General features: G+C 54.3%; 7 protein-coding genes across 7 annotated transcripts; 2 read left to right on the forward strand and 5 right to left on the reverse strand.

Annotated features, from left to right (window-relative positions):
* Window positions 1–188: 188 nt before the first annotated feature.
* On the reverse strand, window positions 189–1997 carry BO70DRAFT_321941 (splicing factor ESS-2 family protein). Its single transcript, XM_025540536.1, has one exon. It carries the CDS (start codon window positions 1835–1837, stop codon window positions 395–397), a length of 1443 nt encoding a protein of 480 aa, XP_025395768.1. The 5' UTR covers window positions 1838–1997; the 3' UTR covers window positions 189–394.
* Window positions 1998–2366: 369 nt separating this feature from the next.
* Window positions 2367–5365, reverse strand: BO70DRAFT_382305 (uncharacterized protein). Its single transcript, XM_025545530.1, has 2 exons — window positions 4833–5365; window positions 2367–4749 (listed from the first exon to the last, which is right to left on the reverse strand). Exons 1-2 carry the CDS (start codon window positions 5281–5283, stop codon window positions 2819–2821), a joined length of 2382 nt encoding a protein of 793 aa, XP_025395769.1. The 5' UTR covers window positions 5284–5365; the 3' UTR covers window positions 2367–2818.
* A 5427-nt stretch (window positions 5366–10792) lies between these two features.
* On the reverse strand, window positions 10793–14943 carry BO70DRAFT_432217 (putative RNA polymerase II transcription elongation factor (Ctr9)). The gene is made up of 2 exons (XM_025548301.1): window positions 13868–14943; window positions 10793–13804 (listed from the first exon to the last, which is right to left on the reverse strand). Exons 1-2 carry the CDS (start codon window positions 14708–14710, stop codon window positions 10994–10996), a joined length of 3654 nt encoding a protein of 1217 aa, XP_025395770.1. The 5' UTR covers window positions 14711–14943; the 3' UTR covers window positions 10793–10993.
* A 141-nt stretch (window positions 14944–15084) lies between these two features.
* BO70DRAFT_365464 (lysophospholipid acyltransferase family protein) lies at window positions 15085–17024 on the reverse strand. The gene is made up of 3 exons (XM_025544073.1): window positions 16826–17024; window positions 15793–16744; window positions 15085–15721 (listed from the first exon to the last, which is right to left on the reverse strand). Exons 2-3 carry the CDS (start codon window positions 16650–16652, stop codon window positions 15334–15336), a joined length of 1248 nt encoding a protein of 415 aa, XP_025395771.1. The 5' UTR covers window positions 16653–16744; window positions 16826–17024; the 3' UTR covers window positions 15085–15333.
* Window positions 17025–17264: 240 nt separating this feature from the next.
* BO70DRAFT_343634 (NADH kinase POS5) lies at window positions 17265–18697 on the forward strand (the record flags this gene model as incomplete). Its single annotated transcript, XM_025541425.1, has 3 exons — window positions 17265–17361; window positions 17437–17551; window positions 17626–18697. The coding sequence occupies 3 exons, from the start codon at window positions 17265–17267 to the stop codon at window positions 18695–18697; spliced, it is 1284 nt and encodes a 427-aa protein (XP_025395772.1).
* Window positions 18698–20436: 1739 nt separating this feature from the next.
* Window positions 20437–23339, forward strand: BO70DRAFT_416029 (serine/threonine protein kinase CLA4; the record flags this gene model as incomplete). The annotated part of the gene is made up of 4 exons (XM_025547388.1): window positions 20437–20453; window positions 20560–22564; window positions 22634–22733; window positions 22799–23339. The coding sequence occupies 4 exons, from the start codon at window positions 20437–20439 to the stop codon at window positions 23209–23211; spliced, it is 2535 nt and encodes an 844-aa protein (XP_025395773.1). The 3' UTR covers window positions 23212–23339.
* Window positions 23340–23948: 609 nt separating this feature from the next.
* Window positions 23949–26399, reverse strand: BO70DRAFT_365469 (uncharacterized protein). The gene is made up of 2 exons (XM_025544074.1): window positions 26179–26399; window positions 23949–26096 (listed from the first exon to the last, which is right to left on the reverse strand). Exons 1-2 carry the CDS (start codon window positions 26314–26316, stop codon window positions 24270–24272), a joined length of 1965 nt encoding a protein of 654 aa, XP_025395774.1. The 5' UTR covers window positions 26317–26399; the 3' UTR covers window positions 23949–24269.
* Window positions 26400–26580: the final 181 nt, after the last annotated feature.

The raw sequence follows: 26580 nt of genomic DNA on the forward strand, positions 1-26580 counted from the left end.
CAAAATAATTATGACTGAGCATAACGTAACTAATCCTTCGCTGAGATAGTTACCCAATGTTTTATCTTGTTACTAAGATGATACCACCGTCTTGGGGACAATGCAGATGCTCCCAGGGCGAGGCAGGGCATTAAGCCGGCTGGTGAGCATAAAGCTCATATATCATACAAGTGCATACATGATGAATTCTTTAATATTCTCTAGAAATAGATAGTATCATCGCCAAAACAAATGCTAACCGGCTACCAAGACATAGAGATACGCCAAAACTTCTCCACCATCGATCCCCTGTCGAACGCCATTGTGAACCCGTGGTATCTAAAATATCATATTATACGCTTCAAATGACAAAAAAGACAGCGACAACGCAAGGAAGTGAGCCATAGGATGTCTCTTATTTACCCCTTTTCGGGGTCGGCGTCCAGCTGTTTCTCAAATAAGACGATGATGACAACGACGCTGATGTGAACCCCTGTCGAGGAGTACTGCCCACTTGACGAAGCAGATTCTGTGCTGCGGGTGTTAACGTCTTGCTTGCTCTCCCTCCTTGTGTTACCGCGCCCGGTGTGTGAAGCCCAAAGTCAAGCCGAGGGCTGCTGGCAAATCGCGGCGTCACGGGAGTTTTGGTCTCACGGGCGGCTTTTTCAGCCCGTCGTGTTCGTGCCGCACGGTCCACCATACGATGGTGAAGATCCTCTCGTCTCCGATTACCCTTGATCTGGAACGGGTTCGGCGTCGCGTCGCTGCTCCCAAGGATATGGAGGTCATCTGATGAGGTCGCATGGTCATTATTGTCTTTCGATGTGAGAGAGTATTCGGGCTCATCTTCATCTACAAAAGCATACCCGTTGATTCGGGGTGTCTCGCCTCCTGTGTATCCTTCTTCGGACTCGGTTCGGCGTGGACGTCCAGCAATGGCATCATTGATCGCCGATATTGATGGCGAGGGTGGAGGTGCACTCCCATAGTCAGAGGATGTGGGGAGACTCTCGTCCGGCAACCGCGTGTTTTGATATACAACCCGTTTGGGTCCTGCCCGTGACAATGCTTCCGCCTTCTGCTGAATAGTCTCATACGAATCCTCTATGGACGAGGGCGCAAACATGAGCGAATTCTCCGGCCGAGCCTTCCATGTGTCGGGGTTCGCGGGCCGGGCATCTAGATCTGTCTTGATGACCACTTGCCTGTTTTGATCTGGGTTGCCTCCCTGCGCCTCAATCCGTTTGGCTTCTTGCCGGCGGTGCGCTATCTGCCGTGCGGTTGGGATTTTGTTCCCGCCCCAGAGCCAAGCATACCTCTCACGACGCTTGGTATTCTGTTTATCAAGCACTGTATTGAAAGACTCGTTGTCTTCGCTGGTGTATTTGGCTTGGAATTCCAGTAGTCCCAGACCGGATACATCCGGGATCGAGACGAGACTCTTGTTTGGCATTGCCGACGAGACTGCTGATATGACGGACGTGGGGGTGTCACCTCCCCAACCCATTGGAGTATCTCCCAAGCGCTCAGCATTGGTGAATCGCGAAGTCTTATTGGCCGATCCAGGACGGGACGATCGGGCTCGTCCGGACGTCTTCAGGAGCTCGGCCAGTTTCTTCTTAGAACCAGCTATCCACTCCTTATCCTTTGACTCAAGCGCATCCAAGTATTCCTGCTTGACCTGTGCCTCGAGAAGACCCGGGAAATAGTCTCGCGCAATAATCTCCGATAGAGCATTGGTATAGACATCCTCGTCGAGTACGCTAGCCGGGCGTTTGATGCGTTTCGGGGGCGGGGGCGGGGGCATCAGAGTAGCATCGTTGTGACGCGTGGTCAAAGCTTGCGATCGGGCGGACATGGCTGACGAACGCTAGCACAGTGAAGTGATATGATGGGATGGATGGGATAGATAGGGATGAAATGGGGGAATGGTGACGGGAACAGCTTCTAGGTGAAGACCACCGATGAGAAGGGCATGCTGGCGGGTGACACCGACGAGAGGGCACGGTAAGAGGAGGGATGAAGAGGCGAGAGCAAGAAAGAGGAAGGGAGAGAAAGTATGAGGAAGGAAGCAAGAGGAGGAAGGCGGCAGGACCCGGCAGAATCAGCCCCGCCTTGTCAGTGGTGAGTGGCTGTCCCGTGATCCGATGATATCATATGAGCTGCTACTATCTATAGGACTATGGAGTCTCGATAATGGCCAACATTGTATGGTATTCATCACTTTTCCTTTGGGCTGGGGGCCCACGCATCAACTTCGTATCAAACAAATCCGACCCATTGATGCCTTCCGGCTCTCTATATTGAGACATACCTGGAATCGGCCAGCAACAGCAACAAGAACAAAAAAAGAAAGACAGAACACTCCCGTAAAAAGGAGGGGGGGGGGGGGGGGGGAGGGGAGAAAAAGGAAGAGAACGAGCAAACAGAAGCCGAGCAAATCTTGTCCGACTGAACCCCCGTTTCACTGCCTTTTCCCAACCCTCTATGCTAGTAAAACACCCAACCTTTTTTCTTCCCTAGGAAATTACAGCCGCTGAGAAATGCACGAGACAATGCCAGTTAAGAAACTCAAGTGTACAGCAGGTGACAAAGAAAACATGAGCCCATAGCCTGCACGAAATCGGCCGAAGGATTGTTCAAGGATTTATCACAGCAAAAATTAGGACCAAGAAAATGAACAAGACCACGCAAAAATAGGAAACAAATCATCAAGTCATCGGAGAAGTTCTATAGGTGGGCGAATGAAGAATGAAAGGAATGGATCATAAGGACAATCGACAAAGGGTCTGTATGATTTCCTTTCAGAGATGACAGTCGTCTTCGGGTTGATCGCGACTCAATTGGCTGCTGGGGTAGGGAAGAGGGAGTAAGACGCCCTGCCTTTCCGGCGAGGTGCGGCCCTAAACGCAGTATCATTCTTGATGGCCCTGGCGATCAACGGGGCCGCTTCCACTTCCGTAGTGGACCTGGCCCGATCGTAGATGGAGGGGCCTACGGTTGATGCTTGTCCTGCAAGCTCGTGGCTTGAATCGTCGGCCCGATATAGAATCTGGGCTTCAAGTTCGCGTGCTAAACTCTTGGTTTGCCGATGGTGAGAGGAGTCAGGGCGTGTCATCCCGGAATGTTCGCCTGATAGTCTCTGCTCGGATGGATGCAACTCTCGACTGCTTGCTAGACTGTGTACGAGTTCAGGTACACTGGCAGTCGAGACGGACGATCGGTGTTTGCGCACGATGGACGCAGCACGGGATAGGATTAAGCTTTCCTGCGAGTTACATTTGCTGATAGGGGAAAAGCTACTTCGCGGGGACACCGATTGCTCCATGGGCTGTATCACACCCGTCTGCGAATAGAAAGAGAAGTGTCGATCTGACTCGGCGTCCGCCGTCAGATAGTCCTCGTAGAGTGAATCCGTATTGATGTGTTTACCCAACGTTGGTGCGAACCTAACAGGCCGAAAGTAATCGCTGTCCCTCTGCGTAACGGCGAGTCTAACATCATCGTCCAAGGTGTACCGAGATACCACATGCGAGCTAGGTGCCAACTGTGAGGAATTCGGGTCCAAGTCAATGGACAGTTCTGAGGCAGTCAGATGCGCTGATTCAAAAAAGCCATGGCTCTCATCCGGGACAGTGACAGTAACGCCGGCATCTTCTTGCCGAGGCTCATCGAACGAAGTCCGAGTCCAGTCAAAGTTGGAGTTTGACTCGGCGGCATGCTCATAGCAATAATCTATGTCTGCATCCCAAGACTCATAGGTGGACTCATGGATGGCTGTCTTGTTGACGGAGAACTGTGTCTGTGCTGGTTCTCGAGTCGGAGGCCCTGGAGGTGATGTTATTGCCGCCGCCAATAAACGATGTTGAGGGAGGGTGGGGGAACCGAGTGCCTCAGCAAACTTCCTCGACAAGTCCTCGGCCACGTAGATGGACAAGTCAGACTTGGGTCCAGCCATGGAAGCGGACTGTACCTCGACTGAATCTGATCGGCTCACCCGTACAAGTGCGCGGGGGGAGATCTCGCTAGTATGGAGCTCGGAGTCATCGTGCCAAGGGGTAGTCTCCTCTTCTTCCGGGACGTCTTCCAAGTCCGACGATAGAGTTGGCAAAGACATCGAAGAAGTGCGAGCGGTATCTATGTCGTTGCTGCCGCCAGTGGTAAGTGCATAGCCCGAGGAAGCCGGGAACATATCCTCCATATGCATTTGGGACCAGGAAGTGCTAGGATCGATATCGTCCACATGGGAATACACATGCTCTGGGTACGTCGGCTGGGTAGACAGACCCAGGATTTCGTCAATGGCTCGAGGAGCTGGCTCGGGCAGCTCTGGTGAGCACGCCAATCTCGGGGACGAGGCTCTCGGTGGCGGGGTGGTTGTTCCCGTTTTGGGGATTCTTGGGACAGGTCGTGAGAAGTTTTCGAAGACGCGCGGTTCTCTTGATGCTTTGACGTCGCGCTGCTTTGGGCTCACTGACGAGGAACCACCCGGCGACGCTGGCGGGCTTGCCGAGGGACCCATGTGGCCATCATTGTCATTAGTCGTTTTACACTGAGTGAGATCCTCAGCGGAAAATCCCCGAAAATGCAGATCCTGAGCACGGATGCCTTTCAGATTAGCGACGGGCCTCTGGGAGGCACGGATGGCAGAGAACTCGGTAACCAGATCGGTTTCCCGGGCCTTCTCCAGCGACTGGAATTGAGATGGGCTCGTGTGAGTCAGATGGTGAAAGTCAAAGGGGTCCGAAATGAGACTCTTCAGCTGGTCATCTATCGAGGTCCTTTGTATGAGTATTGCATGCGAGCCAATGGGCAATGACAAAGGAGTACAAGAATAACAAGGAGAAACTTACGGGCATCACTCGGACGGGGCTTGTTATGACGGCCGAAAATATCCGAGACCTCAAAGCGAGGCTTTTCACGTTCCACTTCGTCCTCCTCGTCCAGCGTGGAGACAATATGGAATTTACTTCCTTGACGCCGAAGAATGCGGCTTCCCCGCGAGAGAAGCGACTTGGTCACACTCTCAGGGCGTTCGTGGCGGACTCCGGATACAGAACCTGCCCGGTCCTCATGTAAGGGCAGCGATGCTGCATCTGTAGAGGTCATGGATGAGGCAGGTGAACGGCGCGAGGATGTAGTGGAGTTGGTGGTGTTGCTGCGCGAACGGCCACTGAAAACCGACAATCGCTTAGGGCTAGGAGCATTTGCGGTTGACCGGGAGCGTGAGTGGACTGAATATTGTTCGGGCGATTCGTTATTCGACGCTCTGGCATATGAACGGTCCAGATCCTGCTGGGACATGGTGCGAGTCGACGACGCTACCAGGTGAGGAGTATTTAGTGCGCCGGGGGGTTTGAGACCGGATTTGGGTAGGGGGTAGAAGGGGAACCGGACCTATATATGTTGGGGTTTTGGGGGTTTTTTTTGGGGGGGGGGGAATTTCGGGGGCCAAATAAGCAGGCAGAGCAAGAGAGCGACCGTTAAGCCTCCAATTGTGATGGTATGGACCTAGACAGGACCATGGTAGGAGGAAGATCGCGCGCGCAGAAGACCTGGGGGTGATAGGGGGTCGATAAAGACGGAGCAGGCCAAGCGGACGGTTTTCAAGATCGGGGTTGGGAAAGCATGCCCCGTGTCGTGCAGTACTAGTGAGTGGCAGCGGGAAGGTTTCTCGAGTGTTTTAGGTTGAGGGTTGAAACGAATGCGAGAAGAACATCCAAAAAATTGGTCACGACGTGTGTGTGTGTGTGTGTGTGTGTGTGTGTGTGTGTGTGTGTGTGTGTGTGTGTGTTATATGCAGAAGGAATGAGGCGACAACAAGGGTCACAGAAAGCAAACCAAAAGATTGATCGATCAATTGTCCAAGGAGAAGGGATGGAGGGAGGCGGGGAGAGGGAGAGGGGGGAGGGAGAGAGGGAGAGAGGGAGCTGTTGAAGATACGGAGTCAAGTGTGGGAAAGGATGGAGTAAAAGAGTAGCAGCAGTACTCAGTGAGTGAGTGAGTGTACGGTGTTGTTGATAGTGGTAGTTGCGGCACTAGTCACGGCAGTACCAATGAACGGAATGGGTCGGGCTGGGTAAGAAACAAGAATAGCACACGAATTGATTAAATCCTGGGGAAATGAGGGAAGAATAGGAAATAGCAAGAGCGATCATCAGTGAAACTAGGGAAGAACTACGACGAAGGAGGGGCGAGGAAGAGAAAGGGAGAGAGAGAGAGAGAGAGAAAGAGTGAGAGAGGGATGGGAAAGGAGCGAGAAACGAGCATCATCAAATATGAATCAAAGAAACTACATGTATGTACGAAGTACCACGAGAGCGGCCAGTCCAGTAGTACTACTACGGTACCTGGTACCTACATAGGTATCCACCCATACCGGTACCGGTACGCAAAAGTAAGGTAAGGTACCGTATGTCAAACAGTATGGTACGAAGTAACCTAAGGTAAGGAGGGTAAGTACTGCCCCCCAGCTCACACCAAGGTGGGCGGACGTTGAAACCTTCTCTTCTTTTCTCTTCTCTTCTTAATCTGACCAGCCGAGTTATTATTATTCTTATCGATCATTGGGCCTCTTCAGGGAGGATGAAAAGTAAGTAATCTATTCCCAAGGTCAGGAATTCCTCCATGGCTAGCGTCTTTCTTAGTGACCGCCTGGCCCAGCCGCCATGTACGGAGTACGACTCGTCGACTAGATACTAAGTAGGTACTACCTATAACTACCTATATCCTGGGGTCCTAGTGCTTAGTCCCCTAAGCTGGAGGCTGGGATGCAACAGTAACCACGACGGGGGTATTCTCCGGATAACAGATCCAGTCCACATCCCACCCGAATGCTGTTGTGCTTACCCCCCCAGCCCCCAGGTAGGACCGGGGAGCAGCTATTTACACACAGGGCCGAGTGGATAACTCCTTTCGAAAGCAACAAACATACCAGATTCAAGTGACAGCAGGGGAGGAACAGGTGTGAACCCCGAAGAAGCCACGGGGCACTCCGTACGACGACTATGATTAGACGATTCCTCCCCGAGGCTGTTCGTCCGAGATACAAAGTAGACCATGTTCTGTGGAGACGGGCGATGCAATCAGTGAAGGAAGAAAGGACATGTAATAACAACGATTCACAGACAGAGAAAGTGAGCAAGAGAGATGACATGGCCCTCACTCCTTTCGCGCAGACGTTGATGGCCTTGTCTGATGCTGATGAACACTCTATTATCTCTGCCTTCTACAGTGCTCCCCGGTTCGCTTCAAGGATCTAGATCGATGGTCTATAGATAGAATAGTGCTCGCGAGGTACAGAGTACAGTTGTTTTCTCTTTCATTCCGCTCTTCCGTATATCAGATACATAAGTGACTGGGCGGATCAATCGGCTTTTGCCTATCTGGGGCATTGTTGAACAATGCCTTTGTGATAATCCCACTTCCACAGGTTGGGCTATATATATACTATGTAAGTAAGTAAGTACTCTGTACATGGATGTCCGTGGATACAATCCCCCCCCCCTTGGATTAGATGACCGGCAGGGATTGTATCTGGAACAAAGGTTTTGTCAACCTCATGACCTATAAGATGACATTATAACCCACAGCGTGTACACAGGGGTGGGTGGTGACGGAGCAGATACCACCAGAATACTATCTGGTTAGTTGGTAGATACTAGTAAAACATGGTTGCTTACGCCCCGATGATTAAGTGTCCCAGCTGCTTACTTAACCAACTAGGACTAGTTAACTGGTTAACTTAACTAAGGTAGTTAACTACTACACAGTTACTGACGTAAGGTGGTACACCGCCGTACTCCCGGCACCTACTGTACTGTACCTACCTTAGGTACTGTACTAAGGTACTATGATATGACTGTATTCTGTATTCACTTGATTAATTGCACTGATCAAAGCAGGTCCCTCCTGTCGAACCCCTCCCCCCCCTTCAGCTCTCAGCCCTCGGCCAGCAGCGATGATCGATCCCACGGGGAGGTCCGTTGGGCTGGGCAAGTAGATAGAAGACAGGAGGGCTGATAGGCGACGAGAAAGGGGAGAATAATGCATGGAGCTGCAATAATAAATGTAATACTAACAGGAATAATAATACACCGTACAACAGATTGCAGGTTACCTCGGCACTCTGTCCTACTAACTCCCACCCGACAGTGATAAATAATCGCGCGTTTGTCTGGGAAAGACCCCCATATCTACTCCATAGCGAGCAATTGATTGATGGATTGGTTGATTGTGGGCATGCATACGTACTTACCTTGTATGTGCTTACTAGATACCTACTCAAGTCCTCTGTACACAGCACACATGCCTGCATGCAGCCCACAATCAACCTGCAAATACATGGAAGCACAGTACACTAGCTACTTTGGGTACTTGATAGTTTGGACCAAACGTGCGTATTTCTAGCAGCAGCAACAGCAGATTTACATAAGTTGCATCCAGAACAGCCTGGGAATACATCCTTCCTCCCCTGGGCCGACAATACGAGATGTCAAGTCAGGCACCACCGGATCTACATTCGCTTAAGTCCAACGTCCTCTCCACCGACCACCGGAGTCGTGCTAGCCCTAACCTTTCCAGGCTCTTGACTGGACGCCCGACGGGAGCTTTTCGGCCTGGCTGAACTTTGTGAACGCCGAGCGGATCCTGAGTGGTGTCGAGAATCGGGATATTCTGGACGGATAGATAGACTTTAAGGGGGGAAGACAGTGAATCCACGGATGAGCGTCTGCGAGGAAGGGTGTAACCATGGTTCCGGGAATTTGGGGGACAGTTCACGTCTAGTGGTAGTAGTGTATGTAGTATCTAGTCTAGTAGTAGATGATGAAAGTATCTATCTATCTAGTGTCTAGATATCTTCCGTCTGACGGAGATATTGTGGAAGATTCCATCTATCTATCTGGAGTGTCTGGCTGAGTTGCAACGGGTTCCACTCAACATGGTGAAATCGACTCATCATATTAAATCGACACGCGACCATCCTGGTTGGCCCCCCCCCCCCCCCAAATCGTAGATTCATGCAGTGACCAGGATGTCCGAACCCAGATGGACCCATTAGTATTTATTATACGGCGGGAGTACTCCGTAGATACTAGATGGATACTAGATAGATACATACATATAGTACGGAGTACCTACCTAGACAAGCACACTTTCGGTGCGTACCAAGCAGGTGGTCCGTACTCCGTGCTGGAGGACGGTCTAATAATAATATCGGCCCTCGTCATGGCAGGACGCGTTGTTATTATTGTTTTTGGGTCGATCGGCTCGTGCCTCGGACCCGAGGGAAGAAAACTCGTGCCTATGCCCAGTCTCGGCAGTTGGAAAAGCCAGGGCTGTCCGTCTGCGGTGACCGTGGATATGAGATGGGCTTGATACTGGATACTCTGTAAATCTACCTACATTTGGTTGAGTCAGTCAGTCATACAGATCTCTCTCCGATCAGGTCATCGAGACCTGAAACCCCTAAGGTAGGTACCACACCGCCAATGTATGTTAGTATCTACTCCGTAGATACTCCGTAGCACCGGCTGGATCTCGTGCATGTACGTACCTGCATCTCTCGTGCAGCCGTCACGTTCTTCTTCCTTGTTCCTCCGGGCTTGTTGCTTTTTTTTCTGACCGGCAGGCAGCGGTCTGACTGACAGCGTGTAAGTAAGAATGGTTCTCCGTCACTTGCCGCTCCTGAGGCTCCCGATCCACATACTGTTCCGTCGGTGTTACGGATTAGTACATCTTACCTACTAAGGTAGTAGGTACAGTAGGTAAGTACCAGTACCTAAGGTAACTAAATACGGTAGGTAGGTACCGGTAGGTACCTGAGTAAGAGTAAGGTAGGAGGAGATATTCGGTACGGTTGCACACACTCTCTCCCATCGAACCCCTCCTCCACACATCTTTACCCCTCCCAAGAACCCCAAGGGGCCTCCAAGCCCCGAAGCCCCCAAGGCCCCCAAGGCCCCCAAGGCCCCGAAGCCCCCAAGGCCGCAAGCCCTCAAGCCCTCAAGCCCTTAAGCCCCCACCAAGCCCCCTTCCCCCCCTCCCGAGTTCTAACTGCCAACCCCCATCCTCAGCAGTCAGCACAACATCCTCACTTGGTCATCAACAGGTCCAGCCACACAGCTCACGGTTTCTGCCACACCACTGTCTCAGTGTCAACTTTAAAATATAGAACCACCCCCTTTCTACCTAGGTATCTATCTACTAAGGTAGTAAGTAGTAGTCTCTACGTCTGATCCGACGGGCCTCTTTCCCAGCCCTCCGGTCCCATCGTCCTCTCCCCTAGCGTGTAGCATCATGGCACCATCACCCCTTCGGCGCCCCCAACTTCTCCATCGTTCGAACTCCTGACGATCCCTGGTGTCTAGACCGGCTCCTGGCCAGATACTAGGACCCGTCGCAGTTAATTATGGTGGGGGTCGTTGGTTTAGTCCGGCAGTAGTAGATACTGTCGTAGTACTTGGCTGGGCTGTCGGCCAAATCGGGGGCAGGTTTCCCTTTTTCTTTCTCTCTCCCCCCCCCCCCCCCCCCAATTGGTACCTGGGTAATACTAGGGTAAGGTACCAGATAATACATGTACGGATATATTACTGTATTGATGGTATGAGAGGGTATCACCTCACCTACCTACCTAGGTACAGCACGCACTTCGCACTTCTTCACAAGTACTATCTACATGTAGTACGTGGTTTGAAAGTAAGTATAGGATCAACTGATATGGTTTAGGGGGCAGAGGTAGTAGACTTGACCTTCATCAACTTTGGCCACATCTCGCATACTGACTGGGTACCTACTGCATTACCTGTACGCACCTATATCCATCCCATTCATTCATGGCTCGCTCCTATACTAATGGCCCCAATGGGGGTTGTTGGCCCCTCCCTCTCAACGCCTTCTTTTCAAATACACAATCGAATGGAAGCAGTAGAGCAAAAGTCACAGTCAGTAAAACTACAATTGGCCTGCGAAACCCATCCACCCAACAGCCGACCCATCCTTCCATCCATCCCAATCACTCCTCATTTTCCTTCATCTCCGTATCATCGCCATCGTCATTGAACAGTCCATCATCCTCCTCTTCGCCGACCCCATCCTCACCTCCATTCTCGCCCCCAGCTGTCGTCGCCCCCTCGTTCTCAGCCCCAGTTCCTGCGCCCCCTCCAGCCACGGCCGCGGTCTCCTCGCCATCGTCCTCGTCCTCGTCCTCGTCATCAGCCACGCGCCGGGTCACCTTGGCTCGCCGCCGCCGCACAACCTCTTCCTCCTGGTCGTCATCCGCCCCATGGTAGTGCATCTCTTGGTCCTCGTTGTCGGATCGGGCCGCTGGCGTTGACCGGGAGTCTGCCTCGTCTTCATCGTCCGAGTCCACCACCATTTCACTGCTCTTGTACTTGCTCTGCGTTTTGCCGCCCGCCCGACGCTCCAGGCGCCGGCGCTTCTTCGGGGCCGTGTCGCCCTCGCTGTCCGGCTCCTCGCTCCTCGCCTTGCTGGGTGATTCGCCATCGTTGATAAAGTCGTCTTCGGTGCGCTTCTTCTTGCGCTTGGACGTCTTCTTCTTCCGCTTGACCTTGGCGCCCGTCTCTGACTCCGTCGTCATCTCTGCTTCCTCACGCGCGCGCTCCTCGTCTGCCCGCTGCTCCGCGAGCCGTTGCGCCTCTTCGATCATTCTCTGCCGCTCCTCCGCCACGCGTTGCTTTCGCTCGCGCTCGGCTTCTTGCGCTTTGCGGACTTCGTCCTCCCGCCGACGTATCTCCGCTTCGCGGGCCTCCCGCGCCTCCCGGAGCTTGGCTGCATTCTTTTCCTCGTAGTCCTTCTGGCTTTGCAATGCGCGTTCGAGTTGTTTAATGATCGTTCGGCCCATGTTCGCGCGCTGCTCCAGTGCGCTAGCCGGGTAGGGCGGGTTCTTGGCCAGAGACACACGACCGAACGTCTCCACCGCTTGATGAAGCCCATCGGCCGCCTCCTGCACATCTTGAACCGTCCTCTGCGTTTCTGGGAGACCGTACGTGAGGGAGGCAATCTGGTTCTGCACGAACGCAACGTTAAACTCGAGGTGGGCTTGCCCGGGGGCAACCGCATGTGCACGCTGCGCGTAGTCCAAGGCGGTCTTCATGGCTGGCAGGTTCATCTCCTGCTTGCCCTTGAGCAGCCAGACTCGGCCCAGACAAGCCAGAATTTGCGCGTCGCGAGCCCGGTCTTTAGACAGTGCAGCCTCATAGTGCTCAATGGACCGCGTGTACTGTCTCAACTCCGCGTAGACGTGACCTAGATTCAGGTAGACGCTGGCATCGCGCAATGTATCCCGGATCTTAGAGAAGATGTGTACCGCCGAGGCGTGGTCCTTCTTGTCGTCCACTAACGCAATTGCAATGCCTTGTGCGGCGTACGCATTGCGGGGGTCCAGCTGGAGGGCCTTATCGAAGAATTCCACCGCCCGCTCGTACATCTTGCGACGTTTCTCTTTGTCTTGGTCGCTATCACGGCGCATATCGCGCGCGGTCGACAGGTGGATGTTGCCCATACCGGTCAACGAGTACCGATCGTGCTTGTCGTAGTATTGGAGGGTATGTTTATAGTGCCGTTGTTCGTGATCCTCAGCTAAATTCGCGGCACGTTTCTTCGACTTGCTGAGATACCAACCAAACAGTGCGCGGACTTCGAGGTTGGTCGAATCAGCTTCATAGAGCTTAGCCATTTTCTTGGGCCCCTCATCTGTAGGGCTCTGGCGAAGGGCAATGTAAGTCAACCTTGCATTGGCTTCCGTGTAGTCGGCGTGGCGCTCCAGGAGACCCTGATACACCTTCTTTGCCTCTTCTGGCATATCGGCGGCCTCGTAGGTACGACCCAGGTTGAAGCTGATGGTGGTCACAAGAGCATCAGTGTCAAGATCGCTCTCCTTCTCCTTCGATCGAACGCAAGCGTCTAGGGCTGCCTGGAACATGGCCCGGGCTCGTTCAATCTTCTCCGCCTGATACAAGAAGCACCCCATGTTATTGAGCAACTGCGGAGGGAGGTGTACACGAAGGGTCGCCTTGATCTGCTCCGTGTCCTCTAGGCCTTCAGGGCGCTCCTCCTCTGCGACCTCTGCCAACTGCATCTCTTCGAGCTGGGCGAGGCACTGCATGCTCTTTTCGGGAGCCGTCTGCTCGTACAGGCGGGATAGGTATACCAAAACTGACTCGTCGGGGGAAATCTTCTTGTTTTCATCCCTCCAAAGCGCGCGGACCGACTCCAGAAGACTGATGGCCTTTTTGATATCGGCCGACTTGTCCTCCTTACTGCCATTTTGCTGTGCTGCGAAAACTTCCTCGGCGTGGAGCGCGCCAAGCAGTACCATGCATTCGGCATTTTTGGTCTGTTGGATAATCTTGTCCAAACGGAATTTAGCCCCATCGTAGTCCTTGCTAGACACTTGCATTTGTACGGCGCCGAATTTAGCGGGGAGATACCCCTTTTCACCACCGCCTCGAGCCTGGTCCGACCGGTTGTAGTACTCCGCCGCACGCGTCAAGTCGCCTTCGTAATGTGATTTCCGACCGAGCAGATACCATCCGTCACTAGCAATTTGCATCACATCCGTGTGTTCAATTGCCTTGCGGGCTAGTGTCTCGACTGTGGAATATGATTTCCTCAAGAGGAAATAGCTGCCAAACAAAGCGCACGTCATGGGGTACTCTTTGTCGACCTTGAAGGCTTTCTGCGTGTACTGGGTCATAGCCACCTTGTACAACGAGCCAAAGGCTGGATCTGTTGTGGCATGTCGCGAGCTGTCGTAGAGGTAATACACGGCAAGGAGGATGTTGGCAACTTTCGAGTCAGGGTTCTACCGCGCGGGAGCAAACAGTCAGTAATATGAAGATGAAAAATAAGCCAGCGACCAACTCACCAATGCTAGCGCCCGCTCCCAAGCAGCCTTGGCCTGGTCCTTGAATCCTAGCTGCCACAAACAACTTCCGATACCAATGCGCGGGTCAGGGTCTGTCAAACCAGGCATCTTCATCAACGCTTTTTGATAGCCCTCCAATGCCTCTGCGTATCGTCCTAGTAGGTATTGCGTTCTGGCGCGACCAAGAATGGCCATTACGTTCCGACCACCGAAGGCCTTGGACGACTCATCGAAGCACTTGAGCGCCTGCCGCAGCGACTCCACTCGCTCGGAGGTATCAACAGTCCCGGGACGAACGGGTCGCGGCGGGTGTAGCGAAGAGCGGAGAAGCGACAGGACACCACGCGCCAGGAAGAGAGGAGGGAAGGCCGGGTTCAACCGCGACGCCTCATTCAGCGTTGACGTTGCAAGTTGAAGATAGTGGTCTTTCGTCTTGGCTTCCGTGTACAACTCCCCTTCTGGCGCGACACGGGGGGCTTGTCGGCTCTTGAGCATCAGCAACCAACAAATCCATCCCAGTAGCCCGAGTTTCTCCTTAGTCGCCCCATGAGCGACCGAGGCGAGGCCTTTGTTTAGGATGTCGATGGCGTGGTCCAGTTGTTTCTGTTTGGCGTATGCCAGCGCAATGGTCACCCAGAAATTCTTGGCCGCTTTTTCATTCTCCAACAGGGTACAGAGTTCGGTCGGGTCGTCCGGTAGGATCTCCAGACTGACTTCGACTTCGCTGTCGAGGGTGGACGCGGGGATGTCGATGGCGGAGGGAATGTCAGAAAAACGAAGGTTATCCGTTGGAAGAGAATCGCCGTTCGTGCCATTGGCGTGGCCATTCTGAAGAGCAGCCATGGCTTGTGCGAGCTTCACTTGAAGTAATTATCGGTAGACAGGCTTGAGATGCGCCTGTTCGGAGGTGAAAGGAGCTTAAGTGGCTGGTGGTTCAGCTCTCAGCTCTCAACTCATGATCGGGTGAGACCTGAGATAGATTGTAGAGGATTGGTAGGGAGGGAAACGGGAACGAGATTCTTCTTGCGGATGAGACGAACAAGAAGAACTCTCGGGGGGTTGCAGCAGAGGCGAAGGGACGACAAAAGGTTGAGGTCGCTGGTGGCCGCGACGGTGAGTGTTACTTTGGCGCTCGCTCTGCCTGAGGCTTTCCGGGCCGAGTGTTGCACCGCCACCCGCCGTGGCGCAGTAGAATACGACGACGACGACCACCACCACCACCACTACTATTATAATAGTCCTACTGTATCTTCCATTGTACATCTAACCGGTCATGTGAGATAGTCGTGGCCGTGACACGACTGCAGACAGGACATTAGGCAACTAAATGGTAGGGTAGAAATAACCACAATGATACCTACTCCAAGCGCCATCTCCCAGGTCATAGAACGGTTGGATATGAGGATCGGTCATAGCACGTAATAGTTCCAGACCAGCCCTATCGTAGGGATGGTCTTCTTATCCGATCAGAGCCCCAAGAGCTTGGGAATCTTGCAGAGCACCACCACGCCTACCAGCACCATAAAGATCCGACCAACCTCAGCCCAGTGTTCCAGTCGTACGTAAGTCTCGGCATACCCGGCGGCGGCGGCAGTTTCCCGCTCTTCAGACTTAAGACCGACATCAATGGAGCCGGCCAACTCGGACGGGAATCTCCCTGTTTCATAGTACTCGCCAAGCAACTGGTCCTTCTCGGTCCAGCGTTCTCGGAGCCATGAGTCAAACTCATCCTGGTCATCTAAAGGAATCCCCGACATAGCAAAGCGCCGCCAGTGCATGTTGACGGATGTGGGCGGTCGGCCTTGCAGGTAAGTCGACCGGAGAGTAAAGTACTTGTCGGGCAAGCTGCCCTTTCTATTGGGAAGGATCGCAAGGGTCAGCGGTGGGTTCAGCATGTATCGCAGGGGAGCGTGCTCAATACTTACGGAGGCCCCTCGTAAGCTACCGTGCAGTCATAGACCCATTCCACCGTGCCTCGCAGCTGCTGGAGGCAGAAGAACAGACCGGTGGAGCGTGGAATAAGCTCGTGATTCAGGGATGGGATTCCCTGCTTCTCTCCGTACGCTTTGCTCCGTCGCTTGGTGTTGATGGAGAGATTGGTCCCCTCGGGGAAGATCAAGAGCCACATGGGGTCATACCGAGGGGACACGGACTGAGATCCGGTGTGCTGGATCTTCAGCTTCTTCAGGCGGTGCTGCAGCCGCGGCTTGTCGGACAGCCATTTCCGAGCCATGAAGATAAACCCGTAGAAGGTCATGCCCTGCCCGATGATCGGGATATACTTGAGGGATTCTTTGAGTATGATAAAGATGCGGCCGTGCATTGCATTGGTATAGGCCACCCACCAAAGGTAGATCCAATCCGTATACACCTGGTGATTCGCGATCAGCACCAGGCGCTCCGGAAATTGTGTCTTCAAGCGCCCATCCGCGGCGATATGGACCTGACCGCGTATACTCCTGTCCCCGCTGACGCGGACGAATGTCGGGCACCCCCACTGTGTGAGAGCGGTGATAACCAGCCCAAAAGACTGCTTTGTGTATGCCATGTACGAGTAGTAGTAGTCCTTGTTGACCACGTACAATGGGGAACCGATAACCTGGGTCGCTAGAATGGCAACGCAGCAGCAGTTGAACCATGTCGCCAGCAAAATGGAGCGGAGGAGCTGCATTGCAAGGCCATGTTTCAGACGAGGCGTCTCATCTGGGGGGGTTGGGAGCTGCTCCTTGGACAAGGCTAGTTGGGGGTCCTGCTTCCGGGGTCGGAGCCCGGAGGTATCATCCATGATGATTACCTATCTATGTGTACTGTATAGATATAGGTATACGGAGACCTGGCAGATCGATATCCGAGATTCAGACTCTCGAGACAACAAGGCTAGATCGAGCACACGTTAGCTTAGGTGTCTAGCTTTCCCTGTCCTGTTCTGCAGGTAGATAGACCAGAGGTAGCACGCACTGGAGGTGAGAAAGCGGTGTAATGATAATGAGGGGACTGGGGAGCCCAGGGCGGCGAGACAGAGTAGTATGGGTTAACGATCGAAGAAGTATCTAGGCCATGAAAGAAGGAAGTAGTATGTACAAGGCAGGGGAAGCTAGTGTGGAGGACTCCGTCCGCACTAACTGTAGTACTTGAGTTATATGATATTCTTGCTGTGTGGGCGCATGATCGGACAACAAAGATGACGCGCTCCGCAGCCTACGTCAGTCAGTCTGTCCTGTCCGCCTTGGGCGGGCGGTCAAACCCCCTCCTTCCGTTACTACGACTACTACAACTACTAGTTACTACTACTCAGCAATAGTAATCTTTTCTCCATGCCTCATGGCCCGACTTTCGGCCCCTCCTCCCCAATCCTACAATGCAGCCCGCGACCGTGCGACTCCGCTCCGCTGCACGGATGATACCCGGGACGCGAGGCTTCTCCTTCTCTTCGCGCCGTGCGGAGATTCGAAACATTGACATCCTCCCCCCACGGTTGATCCCCCGATATCAAGGTGTGCGTCAACGCCCCTGCAACCCCCCCTTTCTTCTTCAGCAGGATACTGACCGGCTCGTACGTCCCCGCGCAGAATCCCAAGTGGGTGATCTACTTTCCCTACAATGGCCGGCGCCCCCGCGCAACATCCTCGTCGTGAAAAAGGACCATTCCGCCGCCGTTACTGCATCACTTGTTGAGTTTGCCAAGTACGAAGACCGGCCTGGGGGGCGAGTGAGGGACGGGCAGCATGCGCTAATGTCATTTCAAATGGTCCTTCTAGTCACGCGACGTCGACCTATCCGTCCACCGCGATTATCCTAGAGCCCAGCGTCGCCGAGGAAGTGCATTCGTCGCTTCAATCGCCCGTATACTCCGCCACGTTGGATCGACTACGGCCGGCCCTGCACGACAAGGTGGATCTCACCGTTACTCTTGGGGGCGATGGAACCATCCTACATGCCTCGTCACTGTTTGCCACATGCTGCAACGTCCCCCCCGTGTTGTCGTTCAGCATGGGGACCCTGGGCTTTCTGAGCGAATGGAAGCTGGCCGAGTACAAGCGCGCATTCCGCGAGGTGTATATGTCGGGGGCGGGGGTCGGGGATCGCGCGAGCGTGCTGGGTGATCCCAAGCCGGGATCTGAGGATGAGTCGCCTGAACTCGGCGCAGGGCCTACGGGATGGTCGTCCGTGCGGGGCAAGTCCATGGGCTTGACGCGTGGGGCCCGGATCTTGATGCGCAACCGACTGAAGGTTGGACTTTTCACCGCAGACGGAAGCCCCGTTCCACGGGAAGCGAAATCGGTTTCCATGCCGAACACCTTGGACGGGCAGGGGATGTATGTGATGAACGAGGTGCTTCTGCATCGGGGGAAGGAACCCCATCTGGCCGTGTTGGACGTCTATGTTGGAGGCCGGTTCCTGACGGAGGCGGTAGCCGATGGAATCATCATATCAACACCGACAGGTAGTACGGCATACAGCCTGAGTAGTGGTGGCAGCATTGTGCACCCCCTCGTGCCTGCGGTCCTGCTCACGCCGATCTGTGCGCGAAGCCTGAGCTTCCGGCCTCTGGTGCTGCCGTCCAGCACCCCGATCACCCTCCGACTCAGCGCGAAAAACCGGAGCCGGGAGCTGGAGGTCAGCATTGACGGGGTGAACATCGGGCAGGGACTGACGGCGGGCATGGAGGCGCGGGTATGGGATGAGGAGATGCGGCATGGTAAGAATGAATGGCAAGGGGGGGTACCGTGTGTGATGCGACGGATCACCGGAGGAGAGGCGCATGATGGATGGGTGGGAGGTCTGAATGGATTGCTGAAGTTCAACCACCCGTTTGGAGAGGAGCGTTGATGCGTAATAAGTTGTAGTTGGAAGTAATATAATATATCAATCAATACCAACGTATCTATTTATCTATCTATCTAGATAGATGCCAGATGCCAGGGAAGAGCCGCGAGGGGGGGGGATCGGGTTTAACCCAGAGTTTCCATCGACCCGTGGGTCGGTCCCTCCGATCCTTGGAGGGGATAGTTATTAATATCTTTATCTTTATTGAAAGACGGAGTATCTAAATAAGTAGGATATCCGTCCGGTTAATCAATTTGATTCTGGCTTTCGGCCCCCCCTTAATCTGCCATGTGTCGCTGCGACATGCCACGACGTTTTCCATCTAAACTATGGAGGAGAAGGATAGATTCGGTACATAGGAGTGAGTGGTGCACTCCACTGCATCTTGCTGTTGTTCCCGGAAGGGGGCGAGTCGCATATGCCTGGGGATGGAGCTGTACTCCGTAGAGATACTCGATAGTATCGATAGATCGATGGATCGATGGTACGATCCTGAGATCATCTGGAATTTAGCTTTGGATATGAAACCTCCTCCAAGACGATGCTGTACCTCTTATAAGGGGGGGGGGTTATACTTACAATACACTACTATAGACCATCTGCCATCCCCATTATTCCCCATTCCCCATCCACTATTCACCACCCCTGCTACTGTCGCCATTACCACCATGGCTCACACTTGTCTCTCGCCGCGAGAAGAGCAGGAGGGCAAGTCTCCGTTTTCAATGGAGAACTCTGTTGCGAACAGAGAGAGAGAGAGAGAGAGAGAGAGAGAGAGAGAGAGAGAGACCCGCGTGCGCCCCCCTGGGGAGCCGCTGTTGGTGAAACCTCGACTGACTTTCTTCGACGGCCGGCCTTCCCTTTTTGCGCCCCCTCTTCTTCTTCTTCTTCTTCTTCTTGTTCTTGTTCATCTTCCTCTTCTTCCTCCTCTTTTTTTGCTTCTGCTTCTTCTACTTTTTTTCTTGCTTATTTTGCTTCCACTCCCACTTTTTTTTCTCCCCCTCCCTCCTTCTCATCAATTTACTCGTCTTATTACCTCCTTCACTCCCCCCACCTCCCGCCTCCCCCCACTCCCCCCCCCCCCCTTCTCCATTCCTTTCCTCCCTCTCCCTTCTGCACCCTCCTGCACCTCCCCTGCATTGCATCTTTCCTGCTTACTTCTGCCCCAGCTCGGTGGTAGTTAGTACTGTTCGTTGGTTTCACCGCGCCTGGCCAACGGGGCTGCCAACTTCGAGACGTGTGTCCTTCACGCTCGAAGCTTCCCTCGCCAGCGCCAGGCCTCCCTTGGGTCGGAGAAACCTGACGACTCGTGTCATTAAGGTACATTAAGGTACGCGCAATGGGTCCCCAAATTGCGACCACAATCTGGAACAACCGCCCGCCTCGCCGCCCTGTCTGTTCCGGCGAGACGGGCTCGTTGCTACGGAGTAGATTCTGTATCTATTATTTCCAGGGGGGGCTATTACCAGGGGTCGCAGCATGACAGATTCCTCCCCCCCTCCCTCTCCTCCCCTTCTCTTCTCTTCCCATTTCCCAGCCTTGCGCATGTGATGGGGTTGTTGTTGCTGACCTTCCTGCAGTGACGAGTGTACAGCAGCCCTGGTGCTGTTGCCGGGTCCGCCCTTTCACAATCCACCCCCCCCAGTCCCTCCCTCCCGTCCTCCGTCTTCCCTCGCCCCTGAGGAAGCCAACCTCCTCCCCTCGGAAGTCCTGCGTCTCGGTTTCCACTCCGGCCCGGCTACATGGCCTCCTACGAAAAGTGAGCTATCCTTGTCTTCTTTCTAACATTCTCCCACCCCGAGGTATTCGACGCCTGTGATTCTTCCGGGCGCGCTGCTGACACGGCTGCAGTATGTATTCCCCAGATCAGTTTATGAATCCGGGGCCTGCCCCCGCCCGCCAGCCGACCGCCCAAAGCTCACTCTACCTTCAAACCCCTCCAGCGTGGCGACCTCGTTCGGCCAAATGGGCTTGAACTCTCCAAGCACGCCCGGACCGGCCAATCTCTCCCTGTTCCCCAATACGAGCACCCCTACGCTCACGCGCACCAAGACCGAGCAGTCGGCTGGGGGAGGTGTCGCCGTCATCAAAGAGGGGTATGTTCGCTGCAAGGAAGACAAGTTCCTGGCCACCTGGAACCAACGATACCTAATCCTACGTGAATTCCGCCTGGATTTTCTGAAAAACGAGACCGGCAAGATTGTGCTTTCTATACCGCTGACCGCGGTGACCGGTGTCTCTCGTTCGGAGGATACTCGGATGGCGTTCGAGATCATTCGTCTCGCTAACCCGAAGGATGTGACCTCCAAAGCCGCCGTGATCACCCGCGATGTCCCCACCAAGAGTATCACCTGCGAAGTCAAAAGCGACGACGAGATCTACGACTGGATTGACAAGATCTACGAACGCTGCCCCGGTATGGGAGGGGTGAGTAACCCCACGAACTTCAGCCATCGCGTGCATGTCGGATTCGACCCGCGCACAGGCGCCTTCGTGGGTCTGCCACCGGAGTGGGAGAAGCTCTTAACTGCGTCCGCCATCACCAAGGAAGACTACAAAAAGAACCCCCAGGCGGTCATCGAAGTCCTGGAATTCTACTCCGACATCAAGATGCGTGAACAGAACCCGCAGTATTACGCTGGCCTGGCCTCGCCGCCCAACCAGCAACCCAAGCCCTTCAGCGGCAATTCTGTGGGAAGTTCGATCGCGCCCCCGAGACCACCGCCCCCAGGTCCCGCGCAACGTCTGGACAGCAGTAGTGGTCGCTCGGCCACCTCGTCGCCGGCGCAGTCCCATGCCAAGCCGGACTTCGATCGTGCCTTGGAGCAACAGCATCAGTTGGAAAGAATGAACGAGCTGGCGGACCAAGAACGTCGTCGCGTGGAAGAAGAATCTCGTCGCGCCCGTCAGCGGGACGAGGAGCAGAGCCGAGTTGACCAGGAGGCGTACAACGCGTCACTGCCCAAGACTCGCGTCCCGATGGCTAAGCAGGAGCTCGGTGGTTACAGCGGAGCATCGGATGACCGCTACAAGCCGAGCCGCCCGGCCCCGCAGGCCCCGGGTTCGTCCCGTCAAGACCCTTCGCGTCAACTCACTGCACAGCGCCCTGCGCCGTCTCCCCCAACCGCTGGACAGCGACCAGGAGACTACGCCAATGGCTCCACCAGGGCGCGGGGTGACGAGCAGTCTTCACCGAGCTCCCGCTACCCACCTCAGGGCCAATCTCCCGCGGCGCGGGCTCAAAACAGTGGATCCAAAGCGCAGCCGGCTCAGGGTCCGCCCCCCAGCAAGCTGCCTGCTCCAGTCCAGCCCGTGAAGCCCCTCAATATCGCGAACAAGCAGGCAACCAGCAAGGCCAATGTTCCTGATGGTGTTCGCCAGGCCGAGGCCGCGCTCTCGAAGAAGGCGGAGCCACGGCAGAGGGAGGTGCGCATGTCAAACATGAGTGAGAATGAGGTCATGGATCGGCTGAGGTCTGTTGTCTCCAAAGATAACCCAGCGGAGTCCTATAGCAAGCAGCGCAAGATCGGACAAGGTGCCTCTGGATCCGTCTATGTGGCACGAGTGAAGGAGCATGCCACGTCCCATGTCGCACGTGAGCTTTACCGGCAATATGGTCCACGAACTCAAGTGGCAATCAAACAGATGGATTTGCGTAGCCAGCCACGAAAGGAGCTCATTGTCAACGAGATCATTGTCATGAAGGACAGCCAACACGCCAACATTGTCAATTTCCTGGACTCGTTCCTGCAGGAGCAGAGCAATGAGCTGTGGGTCGTAATGGAATTCATGGAGGGAGGTGCTCTCACGGATGTCATCGACAACAACCCGGTGATCCAGGAAGACCAGATTGCCACGATCTGTTTGGAGGTACGTGCATTAAGCATAAACGCGCGAGTCGATCCTCGGAGAATGATGCTAACTTGAGGTCGTTATTAGACCTGCAGGGGACTGGCTCATCTGCACGACCAGAACATTATCCATCGTGATATCAAGAGTGACAATGTCCTTCTGGACCGGGCGGGTCACGTCAAGATTAGTGAGTAGCTGCCTCGACGTTATGTCGACAATGACGAGCAAGCCCTGCTAACATACTCTCTTCAGCCGATTTCGGATTTTGCGCCAAGCTTACCGAGTCGAAGAGCAAGCGCGCCACCATGGTCGGTACTCCGTACTGGATGGCGCCCGAAGTGGTGAAGCAGAAGGAGTACGGCCCCAAGGTAGATTGCTGGTCATTGGGTATCATGGCTATCGAGATGATCGAATCGGAGCCTCCTTATTTGAACGAAGAGCCCCTCAAAGCCCTGTATCTTATCGCGACCAACGGCACTCCTCGCCTCAAGAAGCCGGAGAAGCTGAGCAAGGAACTAAAATCCTTCTTGAGTGTCTGTCTATGTGTTTCCGTGCCCAACCGTGCCACCGCTGATGAACTGCTGGCCCACGACTTCCTCAAGCTGGGCTGCAGCCTTGCGAGCCTGGCAGAGCTGCTTCGTTGGAAGAAGAACAGCGGACAGTGACTAGCCATCGCGGGGGGTGCGTGCGTTGGTCCTCATTGATCGCGACACGTCACTCGCCTTCCGTACTCTTTCACTCTCATGATTTACACCAGATCTTGTTCTCACGCACATATGGGTCACATTTACGCGCCTGCGGTTGATTTTGCTGCCCCCTAACGACCTCCATCGCAATCCGATCTCTTCTTGTGATATCTTCGCTGCACAGCTTTATCGTCCGCGGACTCGGCATGGATAATTCGGCGTTCGTCTTGGTGTCTATTCCCACCCCCTTCCTTTTTGCGATGTCCTCTTACATTCGTGCATAATCTTATTACCCAATCCTCTTCTACAATGCGGTTCTATCTGAGGCTGCTTCCCCACATTCTCAGCGAAGCGAAACCACGCCTGGTGATGCGTACGGTTGGTTTCTTTGGCCATACTAGGAGAATCGAAGAGCGAGACTGAGGGGAAAAATAGATCCACCAGCAAAGGAGAGGATCAGCTGAAGGCAGATAATGAGTTGCGACGCTTCGACATGGACCCGCATTGATTGAAATATTTTGATTTCCAGATGTACGTGCTGCACATGTCTGTTTCGATTGACGAGTCCACGATGGAATCCTTGTTCATAGCGAGCGGCTGAGAGAAAAGTAATCGACCGTCCGCCGATCTGGCTCACAGGAGCTGTTGATTGATCATGCGGTACTTGGAGCCAGAGGGGTTTAGACAAAAGAATAATTTATTTGAGAATAATAACAGCCAGCCAAAGGTTGGGGATAATAGTACATTTGAATGTGAACCGGTGCATAGCAGCATATAATCGTAGGTATATAGAAAGTTGTGATACGGTATGACCCGTACGCCTGAGATTGCATCCCAAGTCACCAAGTGCAGTGCAGTGTAGCGTGAGGAAGACATAACCAACCATCCCAACACGTGACAAAACAAGCATGAGAACCAACTCATTCCCCGTCCGGGCATCATGAACCCCGATTGCATACACACGTAACATACAAGTAACGAACTCATACCATCTAGGATGAGGGGGAAGAGGAGGGGAAGGGTATATGCATGTGAAATCAGGGGATCTCCTCAATGGGCAACTGATGGCACATCTCACCGAGCAAAACGCCATCCAAGATTGACTCTGGGTCGGAGTCGGGCTCGAGTGGCTCGTAGCCGGCATGTGTAAGCTGCTGGATCCACTCGAAGCGATTCTCTTCCGAGAGCTCTTCCCAGCGTCTAGGGCCAGGCTCAATCTGCCCCTGTAGTGTAGCCTGGTCAGCTGAGTCGACTAGGAGGGTGTTCGTGTCTGGGTTGCAATGGATGAGGATAGTATGATCCGACGTGACTTGATCGCGCAGGGACTGGGCCCAGCCTCGGGGCGGATCCGCTTTGGGGTTCGGTGATAAGTGGGGTGAGAGGACAGGCAGCGGAGCATAGTATGGGCGGGCAATAGCATCGCGAATGTTGGGGGGTAGCCAGTCCGTGGCGCCGAGGTAGGGGGGCGTGGCGCCGCGAATTTCAGTGAAGGCCTGAAGAACGATGCAGACGGTGAGGATGGAGAAGATGGCGGCGACGCTGCTGGTGAGGTTGGTCCAGGTTTCCGATTCGCCGGGCATGGAGAGGACGTAGCGTGGATAGCGGCTGGCGGGTGGACAGGGTGAGAGGGGGAGAGTATGCACGACGACAGTGTTGCCCATGCTGACGGAGGCAAGTTTGATGTATTGCGGGGGCGTTTCAGGAGCGACGGGGTGGGATGGCGGGTGGAAGGAGGAGAAGCAGAGCTTGGTCATGGCGAAGGGGTGCACGTCGCGCAGAGTGGTGAAGCGCCTTAGAGGGCCGCAGCCGTTCCGGCTGGCGTTAGGATTGAACTCTAACATCAGGATCTCGATGGACTGGTCGCTGCCGGAGATGGCGATGGCAGCCTGCTGTTGTTGGTTGTCTGAGTCGGAACCGGGGCCCAAGTTGCAGATGTCCAAGCCTAGACCAATTTTCATAGTGGTGCGGAGCTTCTTGCGGCGGATGATTGAAGCCTTTCCTGTCGTGGTGCTCTTCTCGGAGCCTGTCGAGGGGTGTAGACCAAGAAGCACGAGCTCGCAGCCTGTGCGGCCTGGGGCGTTCTGAAGAAGCAGCAGGACTGTCGGGGAGAGGAAACGTAGCGCCCGGAATTTGGGCCGGGCTCGGGACCCTTTATCGGGTAAGGGCGTGGTGTAGACGCATTGTACGTCGGGCGAGGCATTGGACCGGGTATCAGATGAGATCTCGCAGACAAAGACATCGACGCCATTGGTGTAGGCGACGCGAAACTTGCCCTGCTCGGGCAGGTCGGTGATGTCGACATCTTCAGCCTCCTCATCGCTGTTCAGACGGATTCGCCCGATAACGTCGGATGCACTGGGAGTGGTGGTGACGCCGAAGAAGACGATCTCACCTGCGGGAGCGAGACCAGTTGTAATGGCTGCAACTCGAGAAAAGCCCGTGTCTGCTTTCCATGGGGACAGGCGTAGGATGCGCTGGTAAGTGTCGGAGGACTTGGTGCCCTCGAGTGTTCGAAAGAGAGACGCACGCGACAACGGCGTGGTTTTGCCGGCAGACAGTGAGACAGACGAAGGGCTCTTCTTGTTCTTCTTCTTCGTCTCTTCCTCTTGTTTTTCTTCTCCTCCTTGCTCTGCGGCGGATGCGGCGATGGATTTTCGAGGAGGATAATCGATGCGAAAGGACCGCAGATGTTGGTTGTTGTCGCGCTTCTGCTCCGCCACGGAGCTGTTGATGCCAGCCAGGGCGACTATGGAGTCATCCGTGGTCTGGGCAGAGGCCAGGGAGGTGACAGAGTCCTCATCGCGCGATAAATGAATGTCGACGACCTCGGAGATCTCGTGCCGTTTGGCGGTGTTAAGGAGGGCCTGTTAGATGACAAATGGTGCGCGGTTAGGGTCCAAGGCTCAGCCGGCCAGGGCAACAGTAGGGGACGAGGGCATGACTTGCGATCTTGTTTCCGACACCACTGCGGCCTTCACCTCCACCACCGGCGACTAGCAGGAGGCCCGGGTTGCGCGGGTCGAAGTCGGCAGCAAATAGAGGGCATGACAGGGTTAGCTTGGCGGAGGGGATGGTGGGAGCCATTGACTGCAAAATGATAAGAATTAGAATAGGTATCAATGAAACAGGTTGTGGTGACGAGGAGGAGAAGAAAGAAGGAGAGGGAGAGGGAGAGGGAGAGGGAGAGGATGTAGAGAGTAGAGAGGATGTACTCCGTAGACAAGAAGCAACAAGAAGCCAGCATGTGACGTTCCCGCGATCTCTTGGCGATCCTCCTTCTCCTCCTCCTCCTCCTCCTACTACTACTACTACTACTAATCTCCAACTTATATCAACATATCCTTCGAC

Source organism: Aspergillus heteromorphus (assembly GCF_003184545.1).
Source record: "Aspergillus heteromorphus CBS 117.55 chromosome Unknown BO70scaffold_31, whole genome shotgun sequence".
In the NCBI taxonomy this organism is placed as follows: domain Eukaryota; kingdom Fungi; phylum Ascomycota; class Eurotiomycetes; order Eurotiales; family Aspergillaceae; genus Aspergillus; species Aspergillus heteromorphus.

Bases quoted from the DNA above. Each gene is read 5' to 3' on its own strand.
- BO70DRAFT_321941 (XM_025540536.1), bottom strand. From the start codon at position 1,837: ATGTCCGCCCGATCGCAAGCTTTGACCACGCGTCACAACGATGCTACT.
- BO70DRAFT_382305 (XM_025545530.1), bottom strand. From the start codon at position 5,283: ATGTCCCAGCAGGATCTGGACCGTTCATATGCCAGAGCGTCGAATAAC. The intron at 4,750-4,832 runs GTAAGTTTCTCC...GGACCTCGATAG, and splicing joins GCCCCGTCCGAGTGATGCCC to ATGACCAGCTGAAGAGTCTC.
- BO70DRAFT_432217 (XM_025548301.1), bottom strand. From the start codon at position 14,710: ATGGCTGCTCTTCAGAATGGCCACGCCAATGGCACGAACGGCGATTCT. The intron at 13,805-13,867 runs GTGAGTTGGTCG...CCCGCGCGGTAG, and splicing joins GGGAGCGGGCGCTAGCATTG to AACCCTGACTCGAAAGTTGC.
- BO70DRAFT_365464 (XM_025544073.1), bottom strand. From the start codon at position 16,652: ATGGATGATACCTCCGGGCTCCGACCCCGGAAGCAGGACCCCCAACTA. The intron at 15,722-15,792 runs GTAAGTATTGAG...CCTTCCCAATAG, and splicing joins GTAGCTTACGAGGGGCCTCC to AAAGGGCAGCTTGCCCGACA.
- BO70DRAFT_365469 (XM_025544074.1), bottom strand. From the start codon at position 26,316: ATGGCTCCCACCATCCCCTCCGCCAAGCTAACCCTGTCATGCCCTCTA. The intron at 26,097-26,178 runs GCAAGTCATGCC...GTCATCTAACAG, and splicing joins GTGGTGTCGGAAACAAGATC to GCCCTCCTTAACACCGCCAA.